This window comes from Monodon monoceros, unplaced genomic scaffold, assembly GCF_005190385.1.
Source record: "Monodon monoceros isolate NGI ecotype Baffin Bay Population unplaced genomic scaffold, NGI_Narwhal_1 Super_Scaffold_12, whole genome shotgun sequence".
Taxonomy (NCBI): domain Eukaryota; kingdom Metazoa; phylum Chordata; class Mammalia; order Artiodactyla; family Monodontidae; genus Monodon; species Monodon monoceros.
The window spans coordinates 122,622,524-122,648,231 of record NW_021703768.1 but is presented as its reverse complement, the minus strand read 5'-3'; the positions used below and the strand labels follow the sequence as shown (position 1 = coordinate 122,648,231).

At 40.7% G+C, this 25,708-nt stretch overlaps 1 protein-coding gene across 1 annotated transcript; it reads left to right on the top strand.

Moving 5' to 3' along the window:
• PLAC8L1 (PLAC8 like 1) lies at positions 1–24,154 on the top strand. The gene is made up of 4 exons (XM_029218559.1): positions 1–176; positions 5,162–5,298; positions 22,434–22,570; positions 23,907–24,154. Exons 1-4 carry the CDS (start codon positions 52–54, stop codon positions 24,045–24,047), a joined length of 540 nt encoding a protein of 179 aa, XP_029074392.1. The 5' UTR covers positions 1–51; the 3' UTR covers positions 24,048–24,154.
• Positions 24,155–25,708: the final 1,554 nt, after the last annotated feature.

Sequence of the window (25,708 nt, the reverse complement as noted above, 5' to 3'; positions counted from 1 at the left end):
ATTGTTGAAGGGAAAAGGATATCCCCAGTGACAAGAAAATACCTATTAACTATGAATTGGTTTGGAAATTACTTCTCTGAGTTTCCTGAGGATATTTCCTTCCTCAACACACACTCACCTCTGTTGCTTTCACTCATATCATCTGAAGATGCACAACATTTTATTTCCAGCTTGAGGTAGGGAATAGGGTGATTTTACCCCCAGCTTTTGCTCTTTGGTTGGAATATCAAATCAATATCCTCCTGTAAGGAGCCAGGAAAAAGAAAACTGGGCTCAGGAAGAAAGCTGCTGTCATTTCCCATGTGTGCTTGAAAAGGAGGCAACTGATTATTTCCTTCTGGCCTTGCTTGGCTGGTGAAAAGAAAAGAGCTGGCTTGGATGGAAAGGTGTCTCTATTCTTAACTGGAAATGTTGCACCCTGACCAAGTGAAACTTTATTTCTGGCGGCTGCCATTAATTTCCACCCTTTTGAAACCAAAACTCAAGAGTTTTGACTTCAGTTAAGAGTTTGAAATGGTTCATCAAGGAGGCCTCAGTGGAAGGCAGAACAAACTCTTAGTACTGCAAGTTTCATTAAAGTAGAGGGTGACATGAAACCCCCCCAGGCTGAAGCACCAGGTGTGTGGGAACATGCAGTGGGGAATGTGTTTAGCTGCTAGAAGAGGTGAAGGTTAGGGTAAGGCTGAAAAAGGGGAAGGCTGTGTGTCCCATCCGTTGTTTGGTAGGAGCTGATTACTAGAATGACTGCAGTGAGTCCTCTGTCTCCCACCAGTTGAAGCCTCTCTCTGCTTCTCTCCTTTATGGTGACCAACCCTCTTGGTTTGTCTGGGACTGTTCTAATTTTAACACTGAAAGTTTTCCATCCTGGAAAATCCCTTAGGCCAGGGCAAACTGGGATGATCAGTCACCCTGATTGAATTTTAAGGTATTTGGGTAGCACATATGACAACTGAGAAACTGCCCCCAATCTCCTCCCTCTGCTCTTCGTTTCTGAGAAAAGTGTTCAGGATGCCCTAGGGTATGTGCAAGATCCTTAATTTAAATAATAACGGTAGCTGCCATCAACTGCATGCCTACTATATGCCAAGTACATAATCTTGTTTAATCCTCAGGGCGACTATGGAGGCGCGATAGTTTAAATCCAATTTTATGGAAGAGGAGACCAGAGCTGAGGACTGGGACAAGTTGTATTTTACAGGGTCAAACAACTAGAATGCAGCTGAGCCACATTTGTACTTTACTGTGCCTGAATCGAAGCTCTGTCCTCTTTACACTAAATGAAGAAGTTGCTGAATTTGATGGCAAATGGATAGCTACTCTGATTTAGAAACTGACCATCAGCTTCACCCACTGCTTCCAAACTCATTCTTATTACTGGTAGTGTAAGATTCTATCTATCTAGAGTAATATACAGAGCTAAAAGCTATGTAGGAAGCTGCAATAGCTACTTTAGTCTGACACCTATAGCAGCCCCTGAATAATTATTCAGTTCTTAAAGGAACTACTAAGTGCCTGGCACATAGCTGGTACTCAGTGAAGGGTAGCTGTGCTTGTTATTTTAATTTTGACACATGAGCTATAATCTTGAACTGAAATGTTTTAGCTAATGAATGTCAATTCAAACATTTTAATATAAAAATCACCAAAGATTCAGAGTATTAAGGAAAGAAAATAATACAGTTCTTGAGTTCAAAATTAGGCAAACACACACACAAAAACCCCTTTTTTTCCCCCACCAAGGAAAAGCTACCCTCTTAGTTATTTGATTTGCAATAGCTAGAGGACAGGCTTCCTTGCCATAATAGGTGTTACACATATAATACTGAGATAGAAGCAGAAAATTCTCTTCTAGGGCTCCAAGCTATAAGTGCGTTTCAGGGGAAAATCTAATCTAGGGGCTCAGCGCTAAGAAACTCCTTTACTAAAATTGCTGGAAACTCTTAGTGTAATAATGGAAGTCCCAACTTGCAGGGATCACATTGAGAGGTAAATGCCCTGGGTTATGTGGAGGCATGCAAGAAGATTTTAGGCTACTCTCAATAAAAACTCTTGATGTTTTTATGTAATCAATTCAGACCTGAGAGTTGTGCCTTTACTAGAGAATGAAACATGGTTAAGGCCACATAATCTGTAGCTAGATTTGAGGAGGACTCAGATATAATGGAAGAGATGTGTGAATTGAGTTTAATCCAATTCAACAGTTGTTGTGCACCCACTAGTTTTCAAGGAGTGCACTGGATTCTGGGGATACAGGGAGAAGCAGCAGGTGCCCCCTGACCTCAAGGAGTTCACATGGAAGTAGAGGAGAGAAGATATGTACAGAGGTAGTTTCTTCAGGACCAATCTGAAGTCTTCATAGGTGTCTTAGTCTGCCCAGAATTTCATAAAAAAATACCACAGACAGTGTAGCTTACGGAAGAGATACTTATTTTCTCACAGTTCTGGAGGCTGGAAGTCCAAAATCAGGGTGCCATCATGGTCCAGTTCTGGTGAGGACTCTTGGTTTGCAGCCTTCTCTCTGAGTGTTTACATGGCTTTTCCCTTATTATAAGGCCAGCAGTCCTATTGGACCAGGATCCTACCCCTATTCTTTATTTAACCTTAATTATCTCCTTGAAGCCCTACCTCCAAATACAGTCACATTGGGAGCTAGATCTTCAACATATGAATTTGGGGAGACACAATTCAATCCATAGCAGTAAGCTTTAGCCCACATCATAGCAAATATATTAACATGCACCCATACCTATGTTATATCCTTTTTCTTTTCTGTATACTAAGTGAAAGGCTTTTAATAATTTTGCTTTTGAAATTATTTGGCTTTGAGTAATTTAATTTATGATTAGCTGCTGCTTCTCAGCAGTCATTCATTCTTGGGTTTTTTTGTTTTTTGTTTTTTCAAAATGAGAGAATTGTAATTTGTTTTCAAATGTAATAAAATATGTGTGAATTCCAAATTGGACATTCATGTGACAGGTATCATGCTAGGTTTTTGTGTTTAATTGAGCATTAACTAATTTCAACTTCGCAGTTTTTTTTTTTTTCTGGTGGTATGTGGGCCTCTCACTGTTGTGGCCTCTCCCGTTGCGGAGCACAGGCTCCAGACACACAGGCTCAGCGGCCATGGCTCCCGGGCCCAGCCGCTCTGCGGCATGTGGGATTTTCCCAGACCGGGGCACGAACCCGTGTCCCCTGCATCGGCAGGCGGACTCTCAACCACTGCGCCACCAGGGAAGCCCCAACTTTGCAGTTTTTATATTTTGTAGCCAATACTTTTTTCCAGGTCTCAAACGCTTTGATAGGTTCTTGAAAAGCTTGTTAGACCCTACATATTGTCTATAATGCCAAATGGATAAAAGGGTGGGGATGTTTCATAGCTCTACTTTCACACTTCTGGATAGGTCACTCCCAACTCTACTCGCTCTTCCATGCTCTTGTGCAGCATTCCCAGCTGTTGGCTGGGATGCCCCTCATGTCTCACTGGCACTGTAGCTTGGCTGTGCTCCCAGCATCCTCTTCCCTTCTGCCTTACCTCCTATTCTATTTTCCTTGCCATCTCTGTTACATTGACATCGCCACCTACCTGGTAGGAGATGCAGAAGCCATTGCAGTGATCATCAGTGGTCTCCAAGTCCACCCGTATCAGGTTTCAGGCTGTTATCAGGATGACTACGTGGGCATTGCCTTGGAACTTTATTAGGGACACTGATTTCTATACCTCATCCCTGGAGTCCTGTACAGTGGTCTGGGGTGAGGCTTGGGAATTTGTTTTTTTAACAAGCCAATGTGCTGTCAGGTTTGGGAGGGTGTGGGTAGTATTGGTGGAATGAAAAAGAGATGTGATCCTAATAACAAGAACAGAGCTCCCCATATTATGATAACTTGAAATTCCATTGGATTTAATGTCCCAAATCAGAGGTTCTCAAAGGGCTCCACAGCTGTTTCCAAGATGCCCACAGGGTGTTGCCTTAAGGATGCTCAGGAGTATTCTACTCTGGCCTCTAGGTTTTGTGTCCCAGGTGTCCCAGGTGCAGAACTTTGGTGACTATTACTGTAACAACAGCTGTTACAGGAAGAAATACTGCTGTCTTTTTATTTTCTCTCAAGTATGAGGCAAGCTCTTTATTTCCTCATAACACATCAAAGACCAGGTACAAAACTCTTAATGAAGCTTGCTAAAAGGGTAGCCCCAAACAGAATAACTGCTACTATGTACAGGCTGAGACTCATTCTCATTCTCGGGCCCCTCTATCCCACTCTTGACATGCCCCTTCCATGAGGCTACATAACAGCTTACCCTTCACTATAGGACTCACTCCAGGTATCCCCATGGTAGGCATTCAGGCAAATCTAACTTTCAGCCCCAGAAAGAGAAGGAAGTTTTTTTCTCACCTCACTTTTGAAGCCCACCCCCTGGGCCTGTATTTCTATTTCAGAATGACTGAGTGGAATATCTATGCCCTTCAGGGAAAATCGAACCAGAGTTGTACTATGTGGCTGCACGAGGACAACCATATAGTGGTTTGATATCAAGATATATTCTGAAGTCTGGGTTATTCATTTAAATGATACTACCTGTCCCACTTCAGTAGCCTCGTCCAGATTTAGATGTACCATTCAGTCCAATTCCTTATTTGTCTTTTCAACAAAGTTTCAAAATCCTTGCATACAGCCTCACTCAGGGTCACATTGTTACACAGGCTGTGTGCACAATAAACAAGTTACCTGTCCTTCAGTCCACATAATAACCCTGTGAGGTAGTTTTTTCATCTTAAATTTGAACAAACAAAACAGAGGTTAAGCCACTTAACCAAGGTCAGGCTTCCAGGAAGTGGCATGCTGGGGCTTGAACTGAGCACTCTTGGTTCCAAATTTGTGAATTTATTATTAAACACTGAGAAACACTGAGGAAGTAGACTTGACATTGAGTCTGAGGGACAGAGCTTGGAATAATAATGCCACTAATAGAAATGGGGCAAAAAATCAGAGAAGGTACGATGGAGGAGGAGGGAGGGAGATGGTGAAATCAGCTTGGGCTATGAAATAAGAGCCACTGGGCATCACTGGGTCCCAGCTCTTTATCACTGTGTCTTGGCTTGATGATTATCCTTCTGAACCATCTTCTTTGTTTCCAAGTTAATCACCATCCTTGACTCTCCAGGAGCCATGCACCAGCCCAGGCTGTGGTGAAGCAGCCTGTCCGGGGAGCCAGTGGCAGGACCACAGTCACAACGATTGTCCAGACTGGTGGGGACTGGAGCACCGGCCTCTTCAGTGTCTGCAGAGATAGGAGAATTTGTATGTTTTTTCTCTTCCTTTAAGTTCTCCTTTACTATTTTCTTTCCTAAGACACCAGTGGGTAGAAAAGCTGCGTCAGGCACAAGGACAGAAATTAAATGGTTTCAGACTAACTAGACTAATATTCTAGTGACTCAAGTACACTCCTTGGCAGGAATGATCTTGCTTTTTAGGGATGTGGCTGTTTTTATAAAATAAGTGATGACTTCAAAGGTTTTTTTAAATGACAAAATCCATTGCATGTAAAGACACACAAAATGGGCTCCCTTATCTGCAGCTGATGGAGTATAAATTGGTACAAGCTTCCCAGTGAATGGTTAGTAACACCTATAAAAAGGACCTCAAGTGTTATGTAGTCTTCGACCCAGTAATTACAGTTTTAGGCATTTAGTCGAAGGAAATAAATCATGTGCAAAGATTTAGCAGCATCATTAAATGTTGCAGTGTTGGTTATTGTAGCAACAATCTGGAACAACTTAAATGTTCACTGGGGGCTTCAATACAATGAATTATACAGCCATGAAAAGTCGTGTTGTAGAATAATACTTCCTGAGATGGAAAAATGTTGGGATACAATTTTAAGTTAAAGAATCAGATTGTAAAACCATGTACATTAGACATTAATTTGGGGGAATATTTAGAAAAATATCTGGAAGGATATAAATACAAATGTTTACACCAAGTGTCTCCAGATGGTACGCTAATGAATAATTTTTCTTTTTGCTTATCTCTAGTATTTCTGTGAGGGAAGTGTAGCACTTTCCTCACAGAATAGTGAGGAAGACCAATCATTGAATAAGACCAATCATAAAAAGATGCTCCTTTTGTTTTTTTTTAATTAAGTTTTATTGGAGTATAGTTGTTTTACAATGTTGTGTTAGTTTCTGCTGTACAGCAAAGTGAATCAGCTATACGTGTACATGTATCCCCTCTTTTCTGGATTTCCTTTCCGTTTAGGTCACTGCAGGGCATTGAGTAGAGTTCCCCATGCTATACAGTAGGTTCTCACTAGTTATCTATTTTATACATAGTATCAATAGTGTATATATGTCAATCCCAGTCTCCCAATTCATCCCTTCCCCCCTCCCCACCTTTTATCCATAAGTCCATTCTCTATGTCTGTGTCTCTATTTCTGCTTTGCAACTAAATTCATCTGTATCGTTTTTCTAGATTCCACATATAAGTGATGTTATATATTTGTTTTTCTGACTTCACTCTGAGTCTCTAGGTCTATGCACGTCTCTGCAAATTGCACAATTTTCGTTCCTTTTTATTATGGCTGAGTAATATTCCAATGTATATATGTACCACATCTTCTTTATCCATTCTTCTGTTGATGGACATTTAGGTTGAATAGCTCCCTTTGTTGATTGAAATCTTTTCAGACACTGGTTTAGATGTAAAGAAGTACCAACAACACTGCCCTCTAGCTGCATGATTTTCCACTGGGTTTGAAGTTCAAAGCACATTGATTCTATTTTTACCTTAGGACATTTTGACCCATCTCTGGTACCACATGTCAGTATCCTTTTCCAGGACCTGATGTTCTTGCCCTAGGGAGTAACTCGGTCACAGAATCTTTTTTTTTTTTTTGCCGGGGGGGGGGGGTGGGGGTGGGGTGGGTGGGGGACTGTCCTTTTTGATGGATGAGGGCCAGTCTCTTAAGTTCAACAGACTCTGGATCCACTATTTTTGAAGAATATGGCTCCCCCACCCTTTAGAGGGTCTGGCAAGACCTGGATTTATCCTAAAGCCTCACAAGATGGATCAACCAGAGAGCTCTGAGCTGCTACCTGATCCACGTCCTTATTCAGCTGAGTCTTGGCTGAGGCAGAAACTCTAACAAAATTTTTGGTGCTCTGATCATCCAAGCCTGAGCCTTCACTGTTTGCCTGGGCCTCACAGAGAAGAGACCGCCCAGCACCAAACACTACCCTCCATCGCTGTCCCTTTGACCATCTGACCCAGAGCTCAGCAGATTTCTTCCTGCCACAGCTACCCATGTGTACTTCTGACCAGACAATTATAGCAGCTGTTCTCTGAATCACTCAGGATTCTTCCTGGTTCTTGTCCACATTCTCTGACTTTGGTTGTCACCCAGTACTGTGGTACAGAGAAGGCAGAATAGCCACGTGGAGATGTGGAGACCTAGCCCCAGTTTGGGGAGTGGACCATTTTCCTTTCATAGCTTATAGTTCGTGGTTGGAGGGGTGAGGGTATCAGTGCATTTCCAAGTAGAGCAAAGCCTGGAACATAATGTAGTGGTTAGGAGAGCACATTTGTATTGGATATAGACCTTGCCTTGAATCTTAACTCTGCCTCTTACTGGCCATTTGACCTTGAACAAATTCTCAGGGCCTTCATTTTTCCAGCTCTGAAATGGGGGTAAATAAAGGCGCCCACCTTAAAGATTGTCAAGATTAAAGCAGATAATGCATAGAACCCACTCTAGAACACTGGCTTGGAACATAACTGGATCAGAGTTTTTTTTGGTTGCATGCTATATATTGGGTTAAATAGTGTCCCCTCAAAATTCATGTCCACCTGGAGCCTCTGAATGTGACCTTATTTGGAAATAGGTTCTTTGCATTGTTGTCAAGTTACAAAGAGGTTATAGTGGATTAGGGTGGGCCCTAAGCCAGTGGCTGGTGTTCTTGTAAGAAGAGGGAAATTTGGATGCACACACAGAAAAGATGGCCATGTGAAGACAGGCACAAATTAGAATAATGCATCTATAAGCCATGGAATGCCAAGGATTGCCAGCAACCACCAAAAATTTGGAGAGAGGCATGGAACAGACTTTCCCCCAGAGCTTCCAGAAGGACGAAGCCTGCCAACACGCCAATTTCAGACTTCGAGCCTCCAGAATTCTCCAATGAGAGAATACTTTCTATTGTTTTGAGATGTCCAGTTTGTGGTATTTTGTTATGTCAGCCCTAGGAAATTAATACACAAGCAAACATAGGATTTCATTAGAAGGTTATGGGGTAGCTCACAAAATCAGGAAATCAACTAAAAGCTAAGCTTAGGAGGGACAAGATGCATTATCAGGAGATAGCTGAAAGTCTGGTCAACTCCAAACATTTTAATCCTTTTGCTTTCCTGTCTGAGAATTGCTGTTTCAGCAATGGAGCCCAATCTGCCTAGCCTAGGTCATGACTGCTGCTTGACTAGGCCAGGGCGTTTTGAATGACAGTTCTCTTATTTCCCACAATAGGGAAGGGATAAATTCCTAAATTTACTATTGGGGTGTGTTACTATGAAAATTCCAACAAATATACAATAATGCACTTAGTAAATCATAGGTATTAATGTCATTGTTGTTATAAATTTTTATTTTCCAGAGTGTTGAGAGCAAAGAGTAGAATCAGGAGACTTAGATTGGTTGCTGCCCAATCCCAAGAGTACCTAAAAAGTTGACCAAAGAAAGGACCACATGCCACCCCCTCAGCCTTAAACATTGTTTCACTGCTTAGTTCTGTGCTCCACCCCCATCAGTGTTCAGGAGACCAACCACACGGGTCTACTGGGTCCCTGCTTGTCCATTGGAGAGCCCATTCTAGGGGCAAGAAGGAATGACATGTGGAGAATACAATATTCTTTACAGCTGGACGTGATCTGTGGAGGAGAGGCCATGAATATACAGTACCGGCTGATCTCAAATGTACTGTGTCCTAATTGTTGTTCCCTGGATGGGCCTCCATTTTGTAACTGCTCATAGTATCTCTAAGCTAATGGTCTCACAAGAAAAAATTTATACACTGGTGATCTGCACCATGATTCCCAGGATGCAGCTGGAGTATGAGTGCTATGAGTCTTAGGTTTCTTTCCTTCCTTGTTTAAAAGGGCTACTTCATCCACAAAGTTTTATTTTAATCACATCACTGTGACAATACTTGTGACAAAATTGGAAACAAAAGGGACATCTTCTTTCCATGACTGTTTCACGTCAGATTCCCATCTTGGGATAGTTTACCATTAAATGTTGAGAATTACTGCTACAGTTTGTCATCCATTAAGCAAAGGGTACATTATGAACAGTGATAATTTCCATTTATTTTTGACATTTTGCTTCTTCATTTAATTGCACTTCTGGTTTTTAAACTGCCTCCCTCTTTCCACCTCTGTGCTTTCTTCTGAATTCACACTGCCCTGGGATGAGAAAATGGGTGCTTTTGTGTCCTTTGAGGATGTGGTTTCTGAAAGCTCAGATGTGAAGCTGAAGCGGAGGTGAAATAAGTGGCTGTGAAATGGCCTTGTGGGTGAAAGGCTGGCTGTTCCAGCTGGGGATGTTTGTGATGTTGCCCCAGAGGAGGTTTATGTGGAAGGTGTAATCAACACTGGTTTGTAATTCAGCCAGCCTTTACTGAGTTCCTACCTATGTATGGTCATGTGATAGGCGCTACAGATATAATAGTGACGAAGGTAGAGACGGTCTCTTTGAGTACATAGGCAATAAGCAAATAGACAAAATAATTGCAGTGGTGCTGAGTGCCGTGGAGGAAGTAAACAAGGTGTTTTGAAAGGAAATTACAGGGGGCAAAGGATGGCCTCTCTGAGGAACTGACTTAAGCTGATACCTGAGAGATGGGAAAGAACCAGCCACTAAAATCACCTTTCCTGTGGAGGCACCACAAGCACCAGGCAGTAAAGGGCTTTGTGTGGACAAGAAGCCATCAGAGGCCCAATGTGGGTGGGGTGAAGCAGTCCAAGAATTTCTTTGGTTTTCTGGAAGAGGAAGGAGGCATGAAAAGGCCTCAGACTGGGATTTGTGTCCTTGAACTGTATCTTGGGTAAACTGTACACTGTACACTGCAGTCTGAAAGCAGGGACCACTGGTCCTGCTCATTGGTCTTGCCCAGCGGAGCACCTGACCAATAGAAGGCGCTAATGAATATTTCCTGAACGACACATCTATGAATGAATTTTTAACCTGTATTCTCACTTGCTTTCTTCTTTCCTGCACTTCATTGAAACAATCACAAAGACTTAGATTCAGAAGGGATATTGGGGTCAGCTGGTCTGGCCCCTCACCAGCTTGTCTAGATTCAGAAGGGATATTGGGGTCAGCTGGTCTGGCCCCTCACCAGCTTGTCTAAGTCCCCTCTGTAGCAAGCCTGGTAAGGACCTGACAGGCTTGGCTTTCTGAACATTTCTGGAGAGGAGGGCTCCTCTCCCTTGGAGCCATCTCAGTGCTTTAAAAAAAAAAAAAAGATTTTTAATAGGTTACCAGGTACGTGATGCAAAATTCAAAAGTACCTACCCCTTAGGTATATGAAAAGCAGCAACTCCATCCTTGCCCTCCTGCCCTGCCCAGTTCTCCTCAGAGGCCACCACTCTTACCTGAGCCCCAATATAGTCTATATGCTTATAAATATATAAAAAATTTTAATGAAAATAGATTAATCTTTTTATTATAAAAGTATCATATAATCATGGTAAAAAAGAAAAATGCAAAAGGCTATAAAAGAAGAAAGCAGTATCCTGTAATCCCAGTGTCATAGATATACATTGTTAATATTTTGGTATCTATCCTTCCAGATTTTTTCTGTATATGTGGTATATATAATTGACACAAATAATAGAATTGTAAACACACACAGTTCTGCATCTTTATTTTGTTTTAATTTAACAATATAGGTGACCATATTGTGCAGACCATATCAGCACTTCTGAAGCTAATATTTTAAATTGCTGCATAGATTCCATTGTATGAATGTACCATAATTTATTTATCCAAAAATTCTTATTTGTGGATCTTTATGTGGTTTCCAGACTTTTTACTATTCAAACCAATGCTTTGTGAGTATTCTTGTATTGGTGCCATTTTGTATGTGCGTGAGTTATCTGTTGGACAATTGCTGAGGGTAAACCTACTGGTCAGATAGTACGTACCTTTTTAAATCTTGATAGATGTTTCCAAATGGCTCTCCATTTAGAAGTTGTACTAATTTACACTCCCACCCACAAAGTATGAGCATGCCCCATTCCTTATTTATTTATTTATCTATTTATTTATTCTTGGCTGAGTTGGGTCTTCATTGCTGCATGTGGGCTTTCTCTAGTTGCAGTGAGTGGGGGCTACTCTTCCTTGCAGTGCATGGGCTTCTCATTGCGGTGGCTTCTCTTGTTGCAGAGCACGGCTCTAGGTGCACGGACTTCAGTAGTTGTGGCTCGTGGGCTTTAGAGTGCAGGCTCAGTAGTTGTGGTGCACGGGCTTAGTTGCTCCACAGCATGTGGGATCTTCCCCGACCAGGGCTCGAATCCGTGTCCACTGCATTGGCAGGCGGATTCATAACCACTGTGCCACCAGGGAAGCCCCACATTCCTTTTTTTTTTTTTTTTTTTTTTTGCGGTACGTGGACCTCTCACTGTTGTGGCCTCTCCTGTTGCAGAGCACAGGCTCTGGACGCTCAGGCTCAGCGGCCATGGCTCAGGGGCCTAGCTGCTCCGCGGCATGTGGGATCTTCCCGGACCGGGGCACGAACCCGTGTCCCCTGCATCGGCAGGCGGACTCTCAACCACTGCGCCACCACGGAAGCCCCCCACCATTCCTTTTTTAAGCATCTCTTATTGTTAGATTCTGCCTTTTTGTGATAATTGACCTGAAATGTGCCTTGCTGCAATTTCCACACAACTTTCCTACTTATGTTCTTTGGGGCTCCACACTGTGGTTTTGTGTAGCCTTCTTTTTATCTCAACTCCCCCTGTGTGTTAGAGGGATGAATGACGAACCACATTCCATGCTTGAGGGTGGAGTTCATGTTAGAGAATAGGCCAGGAATGTTTAGGCTGTGGGAGCTGACATGACCACTAGGCCTTTGGGGGGAAGAGGAAGAGGCTGAATTTATGGTATGGATCTCTCTTGAGCCTGAGCTTCTTTTTTAAAAAAAGTACACACACATACACACACACACACACACGTGCACACACATACTTGCATATATATATATTTTTTTTACTTCACAAATAACACATGAATATGTTCACTTTATTAAAGAAATGAAACATTACAGAAAAGGGAACCATGTCACTCTTTTTTATTAAATCAATTTGGAGTGTTTTCTTCCAGATCTTTTTCTCTGTATTTACATATGCATCTATTACTAACATATACTATTGCTTTGTAACTTTTTAAACAAAGCATAAATGGTATTATGCTATAATATCATTATGCAATTTGATTTTTTTAACTCAAAATATGTCTTAGAGGTTTATCTCTGTTGGTACTTAATTGATCTTTCATTGCGTTCTTAATTATTCCCTAGTATGATCGGCACCATCATGGTTTATTTACACGTTTGTCTATTAATGTACTCTTGTTTTAAATTTGAAGCCACAAATAATGCTGCAGTGGATATCCTTGTACCGGCCTCTTTGTGTGCATGTGTAAGCATTACTCTAGGGTAGATGCTGACAAGTGGAGTTACTGAATCCCAGAGTATTTAAAATTTTACGAGATTCAGCCAAGTTGCTTTCCAAAGTGACTGTGCCAGTTTCCATCTCCATCAGTGTATGGAGCACCTATTTCTCTGTGGTGCCCCACAGCATTTGACATGCTCTAAAAACCTTAGAGTGTGGCCAGCCCTGAACCAAGATGGCAGAGTAGAAGGACGTGCTCTCACTCCCTCTTGCGAGAACACCAGAATCACAACTAGCTGCTGGACAGTCATCGACAGGAAGACACTGGAACTCACCAAAAAAGATACCCCACATCCAAAGACAAAGGAGAAGCCACAATGAGATGGTAGGAGGGGCGCAATCACAGTAAAATCAAATCCCATAACTGGTGGCTGGGTGACTCACAGACTGGAGAACACTTATACCATAGAAATCCACGCACTGGAGTGAAGGTTCTGAGCCCCACATCAGGATTCTGAACCTGGGGGTCCAACAACGGGAGGAGGAATTCCTAGAGAATCAGGCTTTGAAGGCTAGTGGGATTTGACTGCAGGACTTCAACAGGACTGGGGGAAACAGAGACTCCACTCTTGGAGGGCACACACAAAGTAGTGTGCACATCGGGACCCAGAGGAAGGAGCAGTGATCCCAAGGGAGACTGAACCCAACCTAGCTGCTAGTGTTGGAGGGTCTCCTGCAGAGGCGGGGGTGGCTGTGGCTCACTGTGGGGACAAGGACACTGGCAGCAGAAGTTCTGGGAAGTACTCCTTGGCGTGAGCCCTCCCAGAGTCTGCCATTAGCCCCACCAAAGAGCCCAGGTAGGCTCCAGTGTTGGGTTACCTCAGGCCAAACAACCAACAGGGAGGGAACCCAGCCCCACCCATCAGTAGTCAAGCCAATTAAAATTTTACTGAGCTCTGCCCACCAGAGCAACAGTCAGCTCTACCCACCACCAGTCCCTCCCATCAGGAAACTTGCACAAGCCTCTTAGGTAGCCTCATCCACGAGAGGGCAGACAGCAGAAGCAAGAAGAACTACAGTCCTACAGCCTGCGGAACAAAAACCACATTCACAGAAAGATAGACAAGATGAAAAGGCAGAGGGCTATGTACCAGATGAAAGAACAAGATAAAACCCCAGAAAAACAACTAAATGAAGTGGACATAGGCAACCTCCCGGAAGGAGAATTCAGAATAATGATAGTGAAGATGATCCAGGACCTCGGAAAAAGAATGGAGGCAAAGATCGGGAAGATGCAAGAAATGTTTAACAAAGACCTAGAAGAATTAAAGAACAAACAAACAGAGATGAACAATACAATAACTGAAATGAAAACTACACTAGAAGGAATCAATAGCATAATAACTGAGGCAGAAGAACGGATAAGTGACCTGGAAGACAGAATGGTGGAATTCACTGCTGTGGAACAGAATAAAGAAAAAAGGATGAAAAGAAATGAAGACAGCCTTAAAGACCTCTGGGATAACATTAAATGCAACAACATTTGCATTATAGGGGTCCCAGAAGGAGAAGAGAGAGAGAAAGGACCTGAGAAAATATTTGAAGAGATTATAGTCAAAAACTTCCCTAACATGGGAGAGGAAATAGCCACCCAAGTCCAGGAAACGCAGAGAGTCCCAGGCAGGATAAACCCAACGAGAAACATGCCGAGATACATAGTAATCTAATTGACAAAAATTAAGGACAAAAAAAATTATTAAAAGCAACAAGGGAAAAAAGACAACATACAAGGGAACTCCCATAAGGTTAACAGCTGATTTCTCAGCAGAAAGTCTACAAGCCAGAGTGGAGTGGCACAATATATTTAAAGTGATGAAAGGGAAGAACCTACAACCAACATTACTCTACCTGGCAAGGATCTCATCAGATTCGACAGAGAAATCAAAAGCTTTACAGACAAGCAAAAGGTAAGAGAATTCAGCACCACCAAACCAGCTCTACAACAAATGCTAAAGGAACCTCTCTAAGTGGGACCCACAAGAGAAGAAAATGGCCCACAAAAGCAAACCCAAAACAATTAAGAAAATGGTCATAGGAACTTACATATCGATAATTACCTTAAACATGAATGGATTAAATGCTCCAATCAAAAGACACAGGCTTGCTGAATGGATACAAAAACAACACCCATATATATGCTGTCTACAAGAGACCCACTTGAGACCTAGGGGCACATACAGACTGAAAGTTAGGGGATGGAAAAAGATATTCCATGCAAATGGAAATCAAAAGAAAGCTGGAGTAGCGATACTCATATCAGATAAAATAGACTTTAAAATAAAGAATGTTACAAGAGACAAGGAAGGACACTACATAATGATCAAGGGATCAATCCAAGAAGATGATATAACAATTTTAAATATATATGCACCCAACATAGGAGCACCTCAATACATAAGGCAACTGCTAACAGCTCTAAAAGAGGATATTGACAGTAACACAATAATAGTGGGGGACTTTAACACCTCACTTACACCAATGGACAGATCATCCAAAATGAAAATAAATAAGGAAACAGAAGCTTTACATGACACAACAGACCAGATAGATTTAATTGATATTTATAGGACATTCCATCCAAAAACAGCAGATTACACGTTCTTCTCAAGTGTGCACAGAACTTTCTCCAGGATAGATCACATCTTGGGTCACAAATCAAGCCTCAGTAAATTTAAGAAATTTGAAATCATATCAAGCATCTTTTCTGACCACAACACTATTAGATTAGAAATGAATTACAGGGAAAAAAATGTAAAAAACACAAACACATGTAGGCTAAACAATATGTTACTAAACAACCAAGAGATCACTGAAGAAACCAAAGAGGAAATCAAAAAATACCTAGAGACAAATGACAATGAAAATAAGAGGATCCAAAACCTATGGGATGCAGCAAAAGCAGTTCTAAGAGGAAAGTTTATAGCTATACAAGCCTACCTCAAGAAACAAGAAAAATCTTAAATAAGCAATCTAACCTTACACCTAAAGGAGCTAAAGAAGAACAAACAAAACCCAAAATTAGCAGAAGGAAAGAAATCATAAAGATCAGAGCAGAAATAAATGAAATAAAGAAAACAATAGCAATGATCAATAAAACTAAAAGCTGGTTCTTTGAGAAGATAAACAAAATTGATAAACCATTAGCCAGACTCATCAAGAAAAAGAGGGAGAGGACTCAAATCAGTAAAATTAGAAATGAAAAAGAAGTTACAACAGACACTGCAGAAAAACAAAGCATCCTAGGAGATTACTACAAGCAACTCTATGCCAATCAAATGGACAACCTGGAAGAAATGGACAAATTTTTCGGAAAGTGTAACCTCAAAGACTGAACCAGGAAGAAATAGAATATATGAACAGACCAATCACAAGTAATGAAATTGAAACTGTGATTAAAAATCTTCCAACAAACAAAAGTCCAGGGCCAGATGGCTTCACAGGTGAATTCTATCAAACATTTAGAGAAGAGCTGATATCCATCCTTCTCAAACTCTTCCAAAAAATTGCAGAGGAAGGAACACTCCCAAACTCATTCTATGAGACCACCATCACCCTGATATCAAAACCAAAGATACTACAAAAAAAGAAAATTACAGACCAATATCACTGATGAATATAGATGCAAAAATCCTCACCAAATACTAGCAAACAGAATCCAGCAAAACATTAAAAGGATCATACACCATGATCAAGTGGGATTTATCCCAGGGATGCAAGGATTCTTCAATATGCACAAATCAATCAATGTGATACACCATATTAAGAAACTGAAGAAGAAAAACCATATGCTCATTTCAGTAGATGCAGAAAAAGCTTTTGACAAAGTTTAACACCCATTTATGGTAAAAACTCTCCAGAACGTGGGCATAGCGGGAACCTACCTCAACATAATAAAAGCTATATATGACAAACCCACAGCAAACATCATTCTCAATGGTGAAAAACTGAAAGCATTTCCTCTAAGACCAGGAACAAGAAGACAAGGATGTCCACTCTCACCACTGTTATTCAACATAGTTTTGGCATTCCTAGCCACAGCAATCAGAGAAGAAAAAGAAATAAAAGGAATACAAATTGGAAAAGAAAAAGTAAAATTGTCACTGTTTGCAGGTGACATGGTACTATACATAGATAATCCTAAAGATGCCACCAGAAAACTACTAGAGCTAATCAATGAATTTGGTAAAGTTGCAGGATACAAAATTAATGCACAGAAATCTCTTGCATCCCTATACACTAATGATGAAAAATCTGAGAGAGAAATAAAGGAAACTCTCCCATTTACCATTGCAATAAAAAGAATAAAATACCTAGGAATAAACCTACCTAGGGAGACAATAGACCTGTATGCAGAAAATTATAAGACACTGATGAAAGAAATTAAAGATGATACCAACAAATGGAGACGTAATCCATGTTCTTGGATTGGAAGAATCAACATTGTGAAAAGGACTATACTACCCAAAGCAATCTACAGATTCAATGCAATCCCTATCAAATTACCAATGGCATTTTTTATGGAACTAGAACAAAAAATCTTAAAATTTGTATGGAGACACAAAAGACCCCAAATATCCAAAGCAGTCTTGAGGGAAATAAATGGAGCTGGAGGAATCAGACTCCCTGACTTCAGACCATATTACAAAGCTACAGTAATCAAGACAATATGGTACTGGTACAAAAACAGAAACAAAGATCAATGGAACAAGATAGAAAGCCCAGAGATAAACCCACGCACCTATGGTCAACTAATCTATGACAAAGGAGGCCAGGATATACAATGGAGAAAAGACAATCTCTTCAATAAGTGGTGCTGGGAAAATTGGACAGCTACATGTAAAAGAATGAAATTAGAACAGTCCCTAACACCATACACAAAAATAAACTCAAAGTGGATTAGAGACCTAAATGTAAGGCTGGACACTATAAAACTCTTAGAGGAAAACATAGGAAGAACGCTCTTTGACATAAATCACAGCAAGATCTTTTTTGATCCATCTCCTAGAGTAATGGAAATAAAAACAAAAATAAACAAATGGGACCTAATGAAACTTCAAAGCTTTTGCGCAGCAAAGGAAACCATAAACAAGACGAAAAGACAACCCTCAGAATGGGAGAAAATATTTGCAAATGAATCAATGGACAAAGGATTAATCTCCAAAATTTATAAGCAGCTCACACAGCTCAATATTAAAAAAACAAACAACCCAGGCTTCCCAGGTGGTGCAGTGGTTGCGAGTCTGCCTGCTGATGCAGGGGACACGGGTTCGTGCCCCAGTCCTGCAAGATCCCGCATGCCACGGAGCGGCTGGGCCCGTGAGCAATGGCCACTGAGTCTGCGCGTCCGGAGCCTGTGCTCCGCAACGGGAGAGGCCACAACAGTGAGAGGCCCGCATACCACAGGAAAAAACAAAAAAAAACCAATCCAAAAATGGGCAGAAGACCTAAATAGACATTTCTCCAAAGAAGACATACAGATGGCCAAGAAGCACATGAAAAGCTGCTCAACATCACTAATGATTAGAGAAATGCAAATCAAAACTACAATGAGGTATCACCTCACACCGGTTAGAATGGGCATCATCAGAAAATCTACAAGCAACAAATGCTGGAGAGGGTGTGGAGAAAAGGGAACCCTCTTGCACTGTTGGTGGGAATGTAAATTGATACAACCACTATGGAGAACAGTATGGGGGTTCCTTAGAAAACTAAAAATAGAATTACCATATGATCCAGCAATCCCACTACTGGGCATATACCCAGTGAAAACCATAATTCAAAGAGACACATGCACCCCAATGTTCATTGCAGCACTATTTACAATAGCCAGGTCATGGAAGCAACCTAAATGCCCATCGACAGACAAATGGATAAAGAAGATGTGGTACATATATACAATAGAATATTACTCAACCATAAAAAGGAACGAAATTGGGTCATTTGTTGAGACGTGGATGGATCTAGAGACTGTCATACAGAGTGAAGTAAGTCAGAAAGAGAAAAACAAATATTGTATATTAACACATATATGTGGAACCTAGAAAAATTGTACAGATGAACGGGTTTGCAGGGCAGAAAGTGAGACACAGATGTAGAGAACAAACTTACGGACACCGAGGTGGGTTAGCGGCAGGGGGGTGGTGGTGGTGGTGGGATGAATTGGGCGATTGGGATTGACATGTATACACTGATGTATATAAAATTGATGACTAATAAGAACCTGCTGTATTAAAAAATAAATAAAACAAAATTCAAAAATAAAAACACCTTAGAAAAATTTGGCATTCTTATAGGTAATAAATGGTTTCTGATCGTCTTAGTATGCAATTCCCTGATTACTAATGACATTGAGCAGCTTTTCGTGTTTTTTCTTGGTCATTTGTATTTGTTCTTTACCTGTTCATGTCTTGTGTTCATTTTCTTCTTCTGTTTAATCCTTGATGTATTGATTTTCAGGAATTCTTTGTATGTTCTGGATACTTATCCTTGGTCTGTGATTTATTTAGCGAAATTTCCTCCTAGCGCCCCCTGAAGACAAAGGATTCCATCATCCTACCCTTGTGCATCTCTTGTTGAGCACAGTGTTTATCCCACAGCACTCCATCTCGGTACACCTGACCCAAGGATCTTTCCTAAAGAAGTTGCATGATTTCAGACTCTCCAAAGGAATAAATACCAAACAGTGGTAGCGAGGGCAGTGTCTTAGAACACACAAATCCACAATTGTTTACTAATTAAATACATAAAACATGAGAACATTTGGGCATATGTGGTATGTGTAGTAGTTAAAACTTTGGAGCCAGACTACTTGAGTTCAAACGTGACCTCTACCCCTTCTTAACAAATGTATGAACTTGGGCAGATGGTTTAAGTCCTCTGGGCATTCGTTTGCTCATCTGTAAAATGGGCCTAATAATAGTAAATTTTATAGGATTGTTGTGAGAATTAAATGAGTTACTAAATGTAAAGTACTTTTAGCAGGGCTTGGCACATGGTGAAATCTGTATAAATATTATCTATTATATAATAAAACTTTGGCTTTTATAGTTTTATTTTATTTTTTATCATGTCTGACTTCTGTCCCAAGGTAATTGAATTTTGGGTGTGTTTCCTCAGTATCTAGTACTCCCTCATAATGAACACTTAGATAACCTGGATATACAAATGGAAAGGCTTAAAAATAAAATTAACAGCATGTGTTATATGAGTCATAAAAATAAGGTACAGGAGTTTCAGTGCACAAAACAACTTCTTTACAATATGCTTATTGAGGATGGTGGGTATTTCTCTCTGCCAGTTAAAGTGGTGCAGCTCAGGCAATTGGGTAAAGACAATTTATTACTCACTTAGCTTGCTAGCTGTATAATTATGCAACTTTTGATTAATTTTTTATCTGCAGGGATATACACTACAGTATTTTGTAATTCATGCATAAGTTTTGATTGATTTTTATGTGCCATGATTTCAAAGTCCTCTAATTCAGGGTTGCATACAGTATTACCACTGTGAACTCACTGCATGTTCATGGGCCATTTGCTGTCCTCTGACCTGTTTATACCAGTTGTCAGTGCTGAGTGGGACCTGCTGATCTCGCTAGGAGTCATGATTTTTTTTAAATGTGGGACAAAACATCTCAGACTTAATCAAGGATGAATTTAGTGTTTGCTTTGGGCCAAGTGATGCCTATAATACATGATTTTGTGATTTTCTTAAGATTCCTGATGAAATAGATGTTCTGTTTCTCAGATAGGCTGCTCCTTGTACCCCTCCCCACTCCAGTCCTCATGCCCTCCATGCACATGTTCTATCTCACCTCTTATATGAAACTGGAGAAGTCCAGAGTCCAGGCACATCTCTTGGAGGTTCTAAGATAAAACAGCATTCCTAGATTTCTGCTTCTTTGTCACTGAATTTGGGAGTGGGACTCTGCACTCCTCACTGTTGAAGAGGGAGGGAGGGATGAGGCAACAGAGACAGGTGTTTGACAAGGAATTCTAGTATGCTAGTGACATGGCATGTGAGCCTTTGTGTCTGGTGCACTAGAAGGCTATGAACACTACCATTTCACACTCATTAGAATGGATAAAATAAAAAAGGCTGACAATAGCAAATGTTGGTGAGGATGTGGAACAACAAACTCTCATACATTGCTGGTGGGAGGGTAAAATGGTACAAATACTTTGGAGAACTCTTTGTAAATTTCTGGTAAAATTAAACATAAATCTACCCCATGACCTAGCAATTCCATTTCCAGGAATCCACCCAAGTGAAATGAAAATATTTGTCCACGTAAAGACTTGTATATGAATATTCATAGTGCTTATTCATAGTAGCAAAAAATGGAATAAACAGTGGGAGAGTGGACAATTTGTAGAACATTTATACATTGGTAATACTACTCAACAATAAAAGGAACAAACTGCAGATATACATAACAACATAGATGAATCTCAAGAAACGTGATGTTGAACAAAAGAAGTCAGATACAAAAGTAAACATGATTCCACTTATACGAAGTCCAAATCGAGGTAAAACTCATCTATGGGAATAGAAATCAGAATAGTGATATGTCTGGAGTGGGGGTGGGAGGACTGGGATTGTCTGGGAAGGGGCACACGGGAACTCCCTGGGGTGATGGCAGTGTTCTACACGTTTGGTTACGTGGGTGAATATAATTGTCAGAACTCATCCAACTGAACATTTATGATTTGTGCATTTTCTTGTTTATAAATTATGCCTCAATAACATTTATTGAATACATTTTTAAAGGTTATGGTTAGTTTTTTTGCTCTTTCATAGTTCAAATTATTTGTATTCGTCAAGGTTGTCATCTTTTGCAATGATATAGCATCTTAATCGTTTACCGGGGGTTCTTAACCTGTGGTCCAGTGATAGTTTTCAATGGATCCTTGAACCCTGTGAAACTGAATGCACAATTTTGCATGTCTGTGTTCATGTATTTTTCTCTCCCCTTCAGGAGCAAGTTCATAGCTATCACCATATTCTCAAAAGGTTCCGTGACCCAAAACGTATTTAAAAGAGAACCTCTGTGTTAATGGTTCATGCAGGATGTGTAGGAAACAATATCAGTAGTTAAAGATGAATGAATGAATAAATGACCAACTGTTTCCAGCTGATGTTCAAGGAACCAAGCCTCTACTAGTTTACAGATTAAAACTGGCAGATGTCAGTGGCTCCATGCAACTGCAAACATTAGAGAAACCTTCTGGCCTGAGAAATAGAATAAAGTCCTTATAAGAATAGCAGGCAGAATCAGTGTACCATATAAGAGCTTTCAATCACATTTATAGAAGAAGACGCCTGCTGTTCAAAAGTATCTTATACTGTGTCTATTTTAAATATTGAAATTAGATAGATGAACATAAGAGAAGCAACAGTTATGTTACAACTATAAAAAATTATTTAATGCTTTTCTCTTGACAGAAAAAAGTTACTGTAGTGAACGTTATCAGAATTGTAGCAGGTTCAGCTTTGCCAGTGTTTAACAAAAGAAGACAATTTTGGTGTGGCTCAGTTATGGCAATTCTCATATAGTGAGTTTTGCAAATTGGTTATTCATTCTCAGTCCCTGATTGCAGGGGGACAATGCAGTATTAAATTGATGGCATAGGGCTATAAATGCTCTTTGAGATGTGAAGTTGCTCCAAGCACAACTGAGAACCTGAGCTTGCTTTTATGTGGTTATTGACAGGTTTCTGTGGTCTCATTTGTCCCATGTGTCTTGAGTGTGACATCGCCAGGCATTATGGAGAGTGTTTTTGTTGGCCATTGTTACCTGGGTCCACCTTTGCACTAAGAATTGGCACCAGAGAGAGACATAGAATACGGGTAAGTGTGTTTGGATATATATGTGAAGCTGGATCTGTATGAGAACCTGGATGCCTTTCAAACCTGTGATTTTTTTAAAAAAATGAGGTGTGGGTGAGGATGCTTAAAAACACCACACTTAGTGGAATACTTTGAGAAAGGAAAGGGAAGAAATTTCTGACTTCATTTGTTACTAGGATGTATATTAACGAAAATGCCACATTGTGAAGGGTATTTCCAAGGGGGACCTATTATAATGTAGATCGTTGGCCACTTCTGTTTCTCTGTCTCTTATTACATCCAGAGAAGATGATAGGTAGAAGTGCACCAAATTTGGAGGATACACTTGGGATAATCTCACTTAAAATGTAGCCCATCAGCATATACAGAATTCACTTTGGGGGTTCCCTGGGGACCCTTCAAAGAGCCAATTTCCTGTGCAGCTGAGACTGAGGTACAATGAGAGATTGAGGACAGACATGTCATACCTACTAAGATGTGGACAGATAAGAAGGCATCTTTTTATTTTATTTGTTTTTTATTGGAGTATAGTTGCTTTACACTGCTGTGTCAGTTTCTGCTGTACAGCAAAGTCAATCAGCCACACATATACATGTATCCCCTCTTTTTTGGATTTCCTTCCCATTTAGGTCACCACAGAGCACTGAGTAGAATTCCCTGTGCTGTACAGTAGGTTCTCATTAGTTAAAGGCATCTTTTTATATATTCATGTGAAATGATCCCTAAGATATATTTTTAAGTGAACAAAAGAGTAAGGTGTATAAGTATGTAACGATTTACTTAAAAAGACTATATATATGTAGGTAAAATGTAATGTGTATATATCTGTATGTATCTATATATTTGCCTAGACATAGAATTTATCTGGAAGTGTATATAAGAACTACCAACGATGGTAGCCCCCTGACAGGTAACTGGGTGGCTCGTGAGAGCTGTAGAAGGGGGGGATTTACTTTTTATTTCCTATCCCTTCTTACTGTGGGAATTTTGGACCATGTGCATTTATTACTCCAAAAAAGTAAATAAAATAATTATAAACATTAAGTTCTAAGAGGAAATAAAAAGATGTTGACAGAGAATTTTCTGTCAGTGAGACAGTGGTTTCAGGTATGAAGTCTTGAGGGCAAGTCTCTGAATTGCAAGGATTGATTAGCAGTCGAGCTGCTCGGCACTTGGGTAACGCGGTGGAGTCGTGTCCCTGGGCGATGACTTCAGGGTGGTGGCGGATCTTGGGGGCAGTGGGTGGGATGGGCCATGAGGTAATACTGCAGAGGTTCCTGGGAAAGGGAACTGAGCCTGTACGATTGAGCCAGAACAGAGACCCGGTCTCCCCTAGGGCACGCTGTGCGAGGACTGGCTGGCAGTGCACTGCTGCTGGCCTTTTTCCATCTGCCAAGTGGCCCGGGAGCTCAAGTTGAGGACCTCCCAACTGTACGAAATCTATGCGGCCCCTTCGACTAAGGAAAATCTTATCTGACAGAGCAAGAAATCTCCTCCTCACTTTCCTGCACCCTACTCTCAAATCCCTCTTAGTACAGAGATTGTTCTTAAGGTTTCACTGAAATAGTATGAAAATAAATGATTTCCCACTACTGTCTTTACTGTTGTCCTTTCTTTACACGTACCCCCGTTGAAGACTCTGTTATTTGTCTGAATTTGCTATCCCAGCCCAGCCATATTAGGCAGATTCGAGAGGTGAGTTTTTTACCCTCCATCACCCTGCCTGGAGTTTTGGAAGGCTGCATTTTCCCCCATCTTCCCCTTTCACAAGAGATGTCTGGGAAGCTGGAAGAACTATTATATGGCTAAGCTAAGCCTCTTTTCCCAAAGTACCAATGATGGGGCAGAAGACGGTTTATTTTATTTTTTTATTATCTTTAAAAACTTTTATTGGATTATAGTTGATTTACAATGTTGGGTTAGTTTCAGGTGTACAGCAAAGTGAATCAGTTAGCACCTGGACTGGGCCCTAAATATCACTGTAATGCAGGAGCATTGTCCTTCCCTTGTCCTGACTCCTTCAGTCCTGACTGGCATAAAGGAGAAAGTCTCAGCTTGTTGCTGATCATGAACAGCTCTCCAGCATTTGTAAATTTTCAGCCCCAAATTCAAAGCCATAGGTGGGCCACTGTTACAGGTTGAACTATGCCCCCCCAACCCCTTCCCACAAAAGAACTACTGAAATCCTAATTCCTCATATATGTGAATGTGACCTTATTTGGAAATAGTCTTGCAGATGTAATTAAGGTGAAGTCATTAGGGTGGGCCCTAATCCAACATGACTGCTGTCCTTGAAGAGACACAGAGGTAGTCACACAGAGGGAAGACAGCCATGTGAAGATGGGGGCAGAGATTGGGGTGATGCTGCCACAAACCAAGGAATGCCTGGGCTACCTGAAGCTGCAAGAGACAAGGGAAGATCCTCTCCTAGAGGTTTTGGAGGGAGCACAACCCCGCCAGCATCTTGACTTTGGACTTCTGACCTACAGAACTGTGAGAGAATAAGTTTCTGTTGTTTTAAGCCACCCAGTTTGTGGTACTTTGTTACCACAGCAGCCCTAGGAAGCTAATTCACCAACCATCTACCATGGGAATAGAATACTTTTGTTCTTGTTAACATGGCAGCACAGAGCAATGCTGAGGAGCTTGGGGTCTGAAGCTGAACTTCCTCCTTCATTTACTAATTGTGTAACTACAGGAAAATTTGCTAATCTGTTAGTACCTCAGTTTCCTCCTCTGTAAAATGACAGTACTGTCCTCATAGGGTTGTGAGTATTTTAACAAGTCAAGACACTTAGCACAATGGCTGGGAAGGAGCAAGGACTTGGTAAATATCAGCTATTATTACTATTTACTGTTACCTTATATTTGCTGCAAATGATATAATTTTCCATTTACAGTTGGGATATAAAGTTTTCTATCAAGTTTTAGGTTAAAATTGAGTTAATTAAAAGAAGAACATTAGGTAAATAATAATATAATTGGTTGGTGGATAGAGCAAACATTATGAAGGTGGTAAAACATGAATTGTATTGAGTGCTTGTATTGCCAGGCACTGTTCAAAGCACTCTACTTGTTTTAAGACATTTCATCCTTAACATCCCTCAGGAAGGAGGTATTACAGCTCCATTTTCCAGA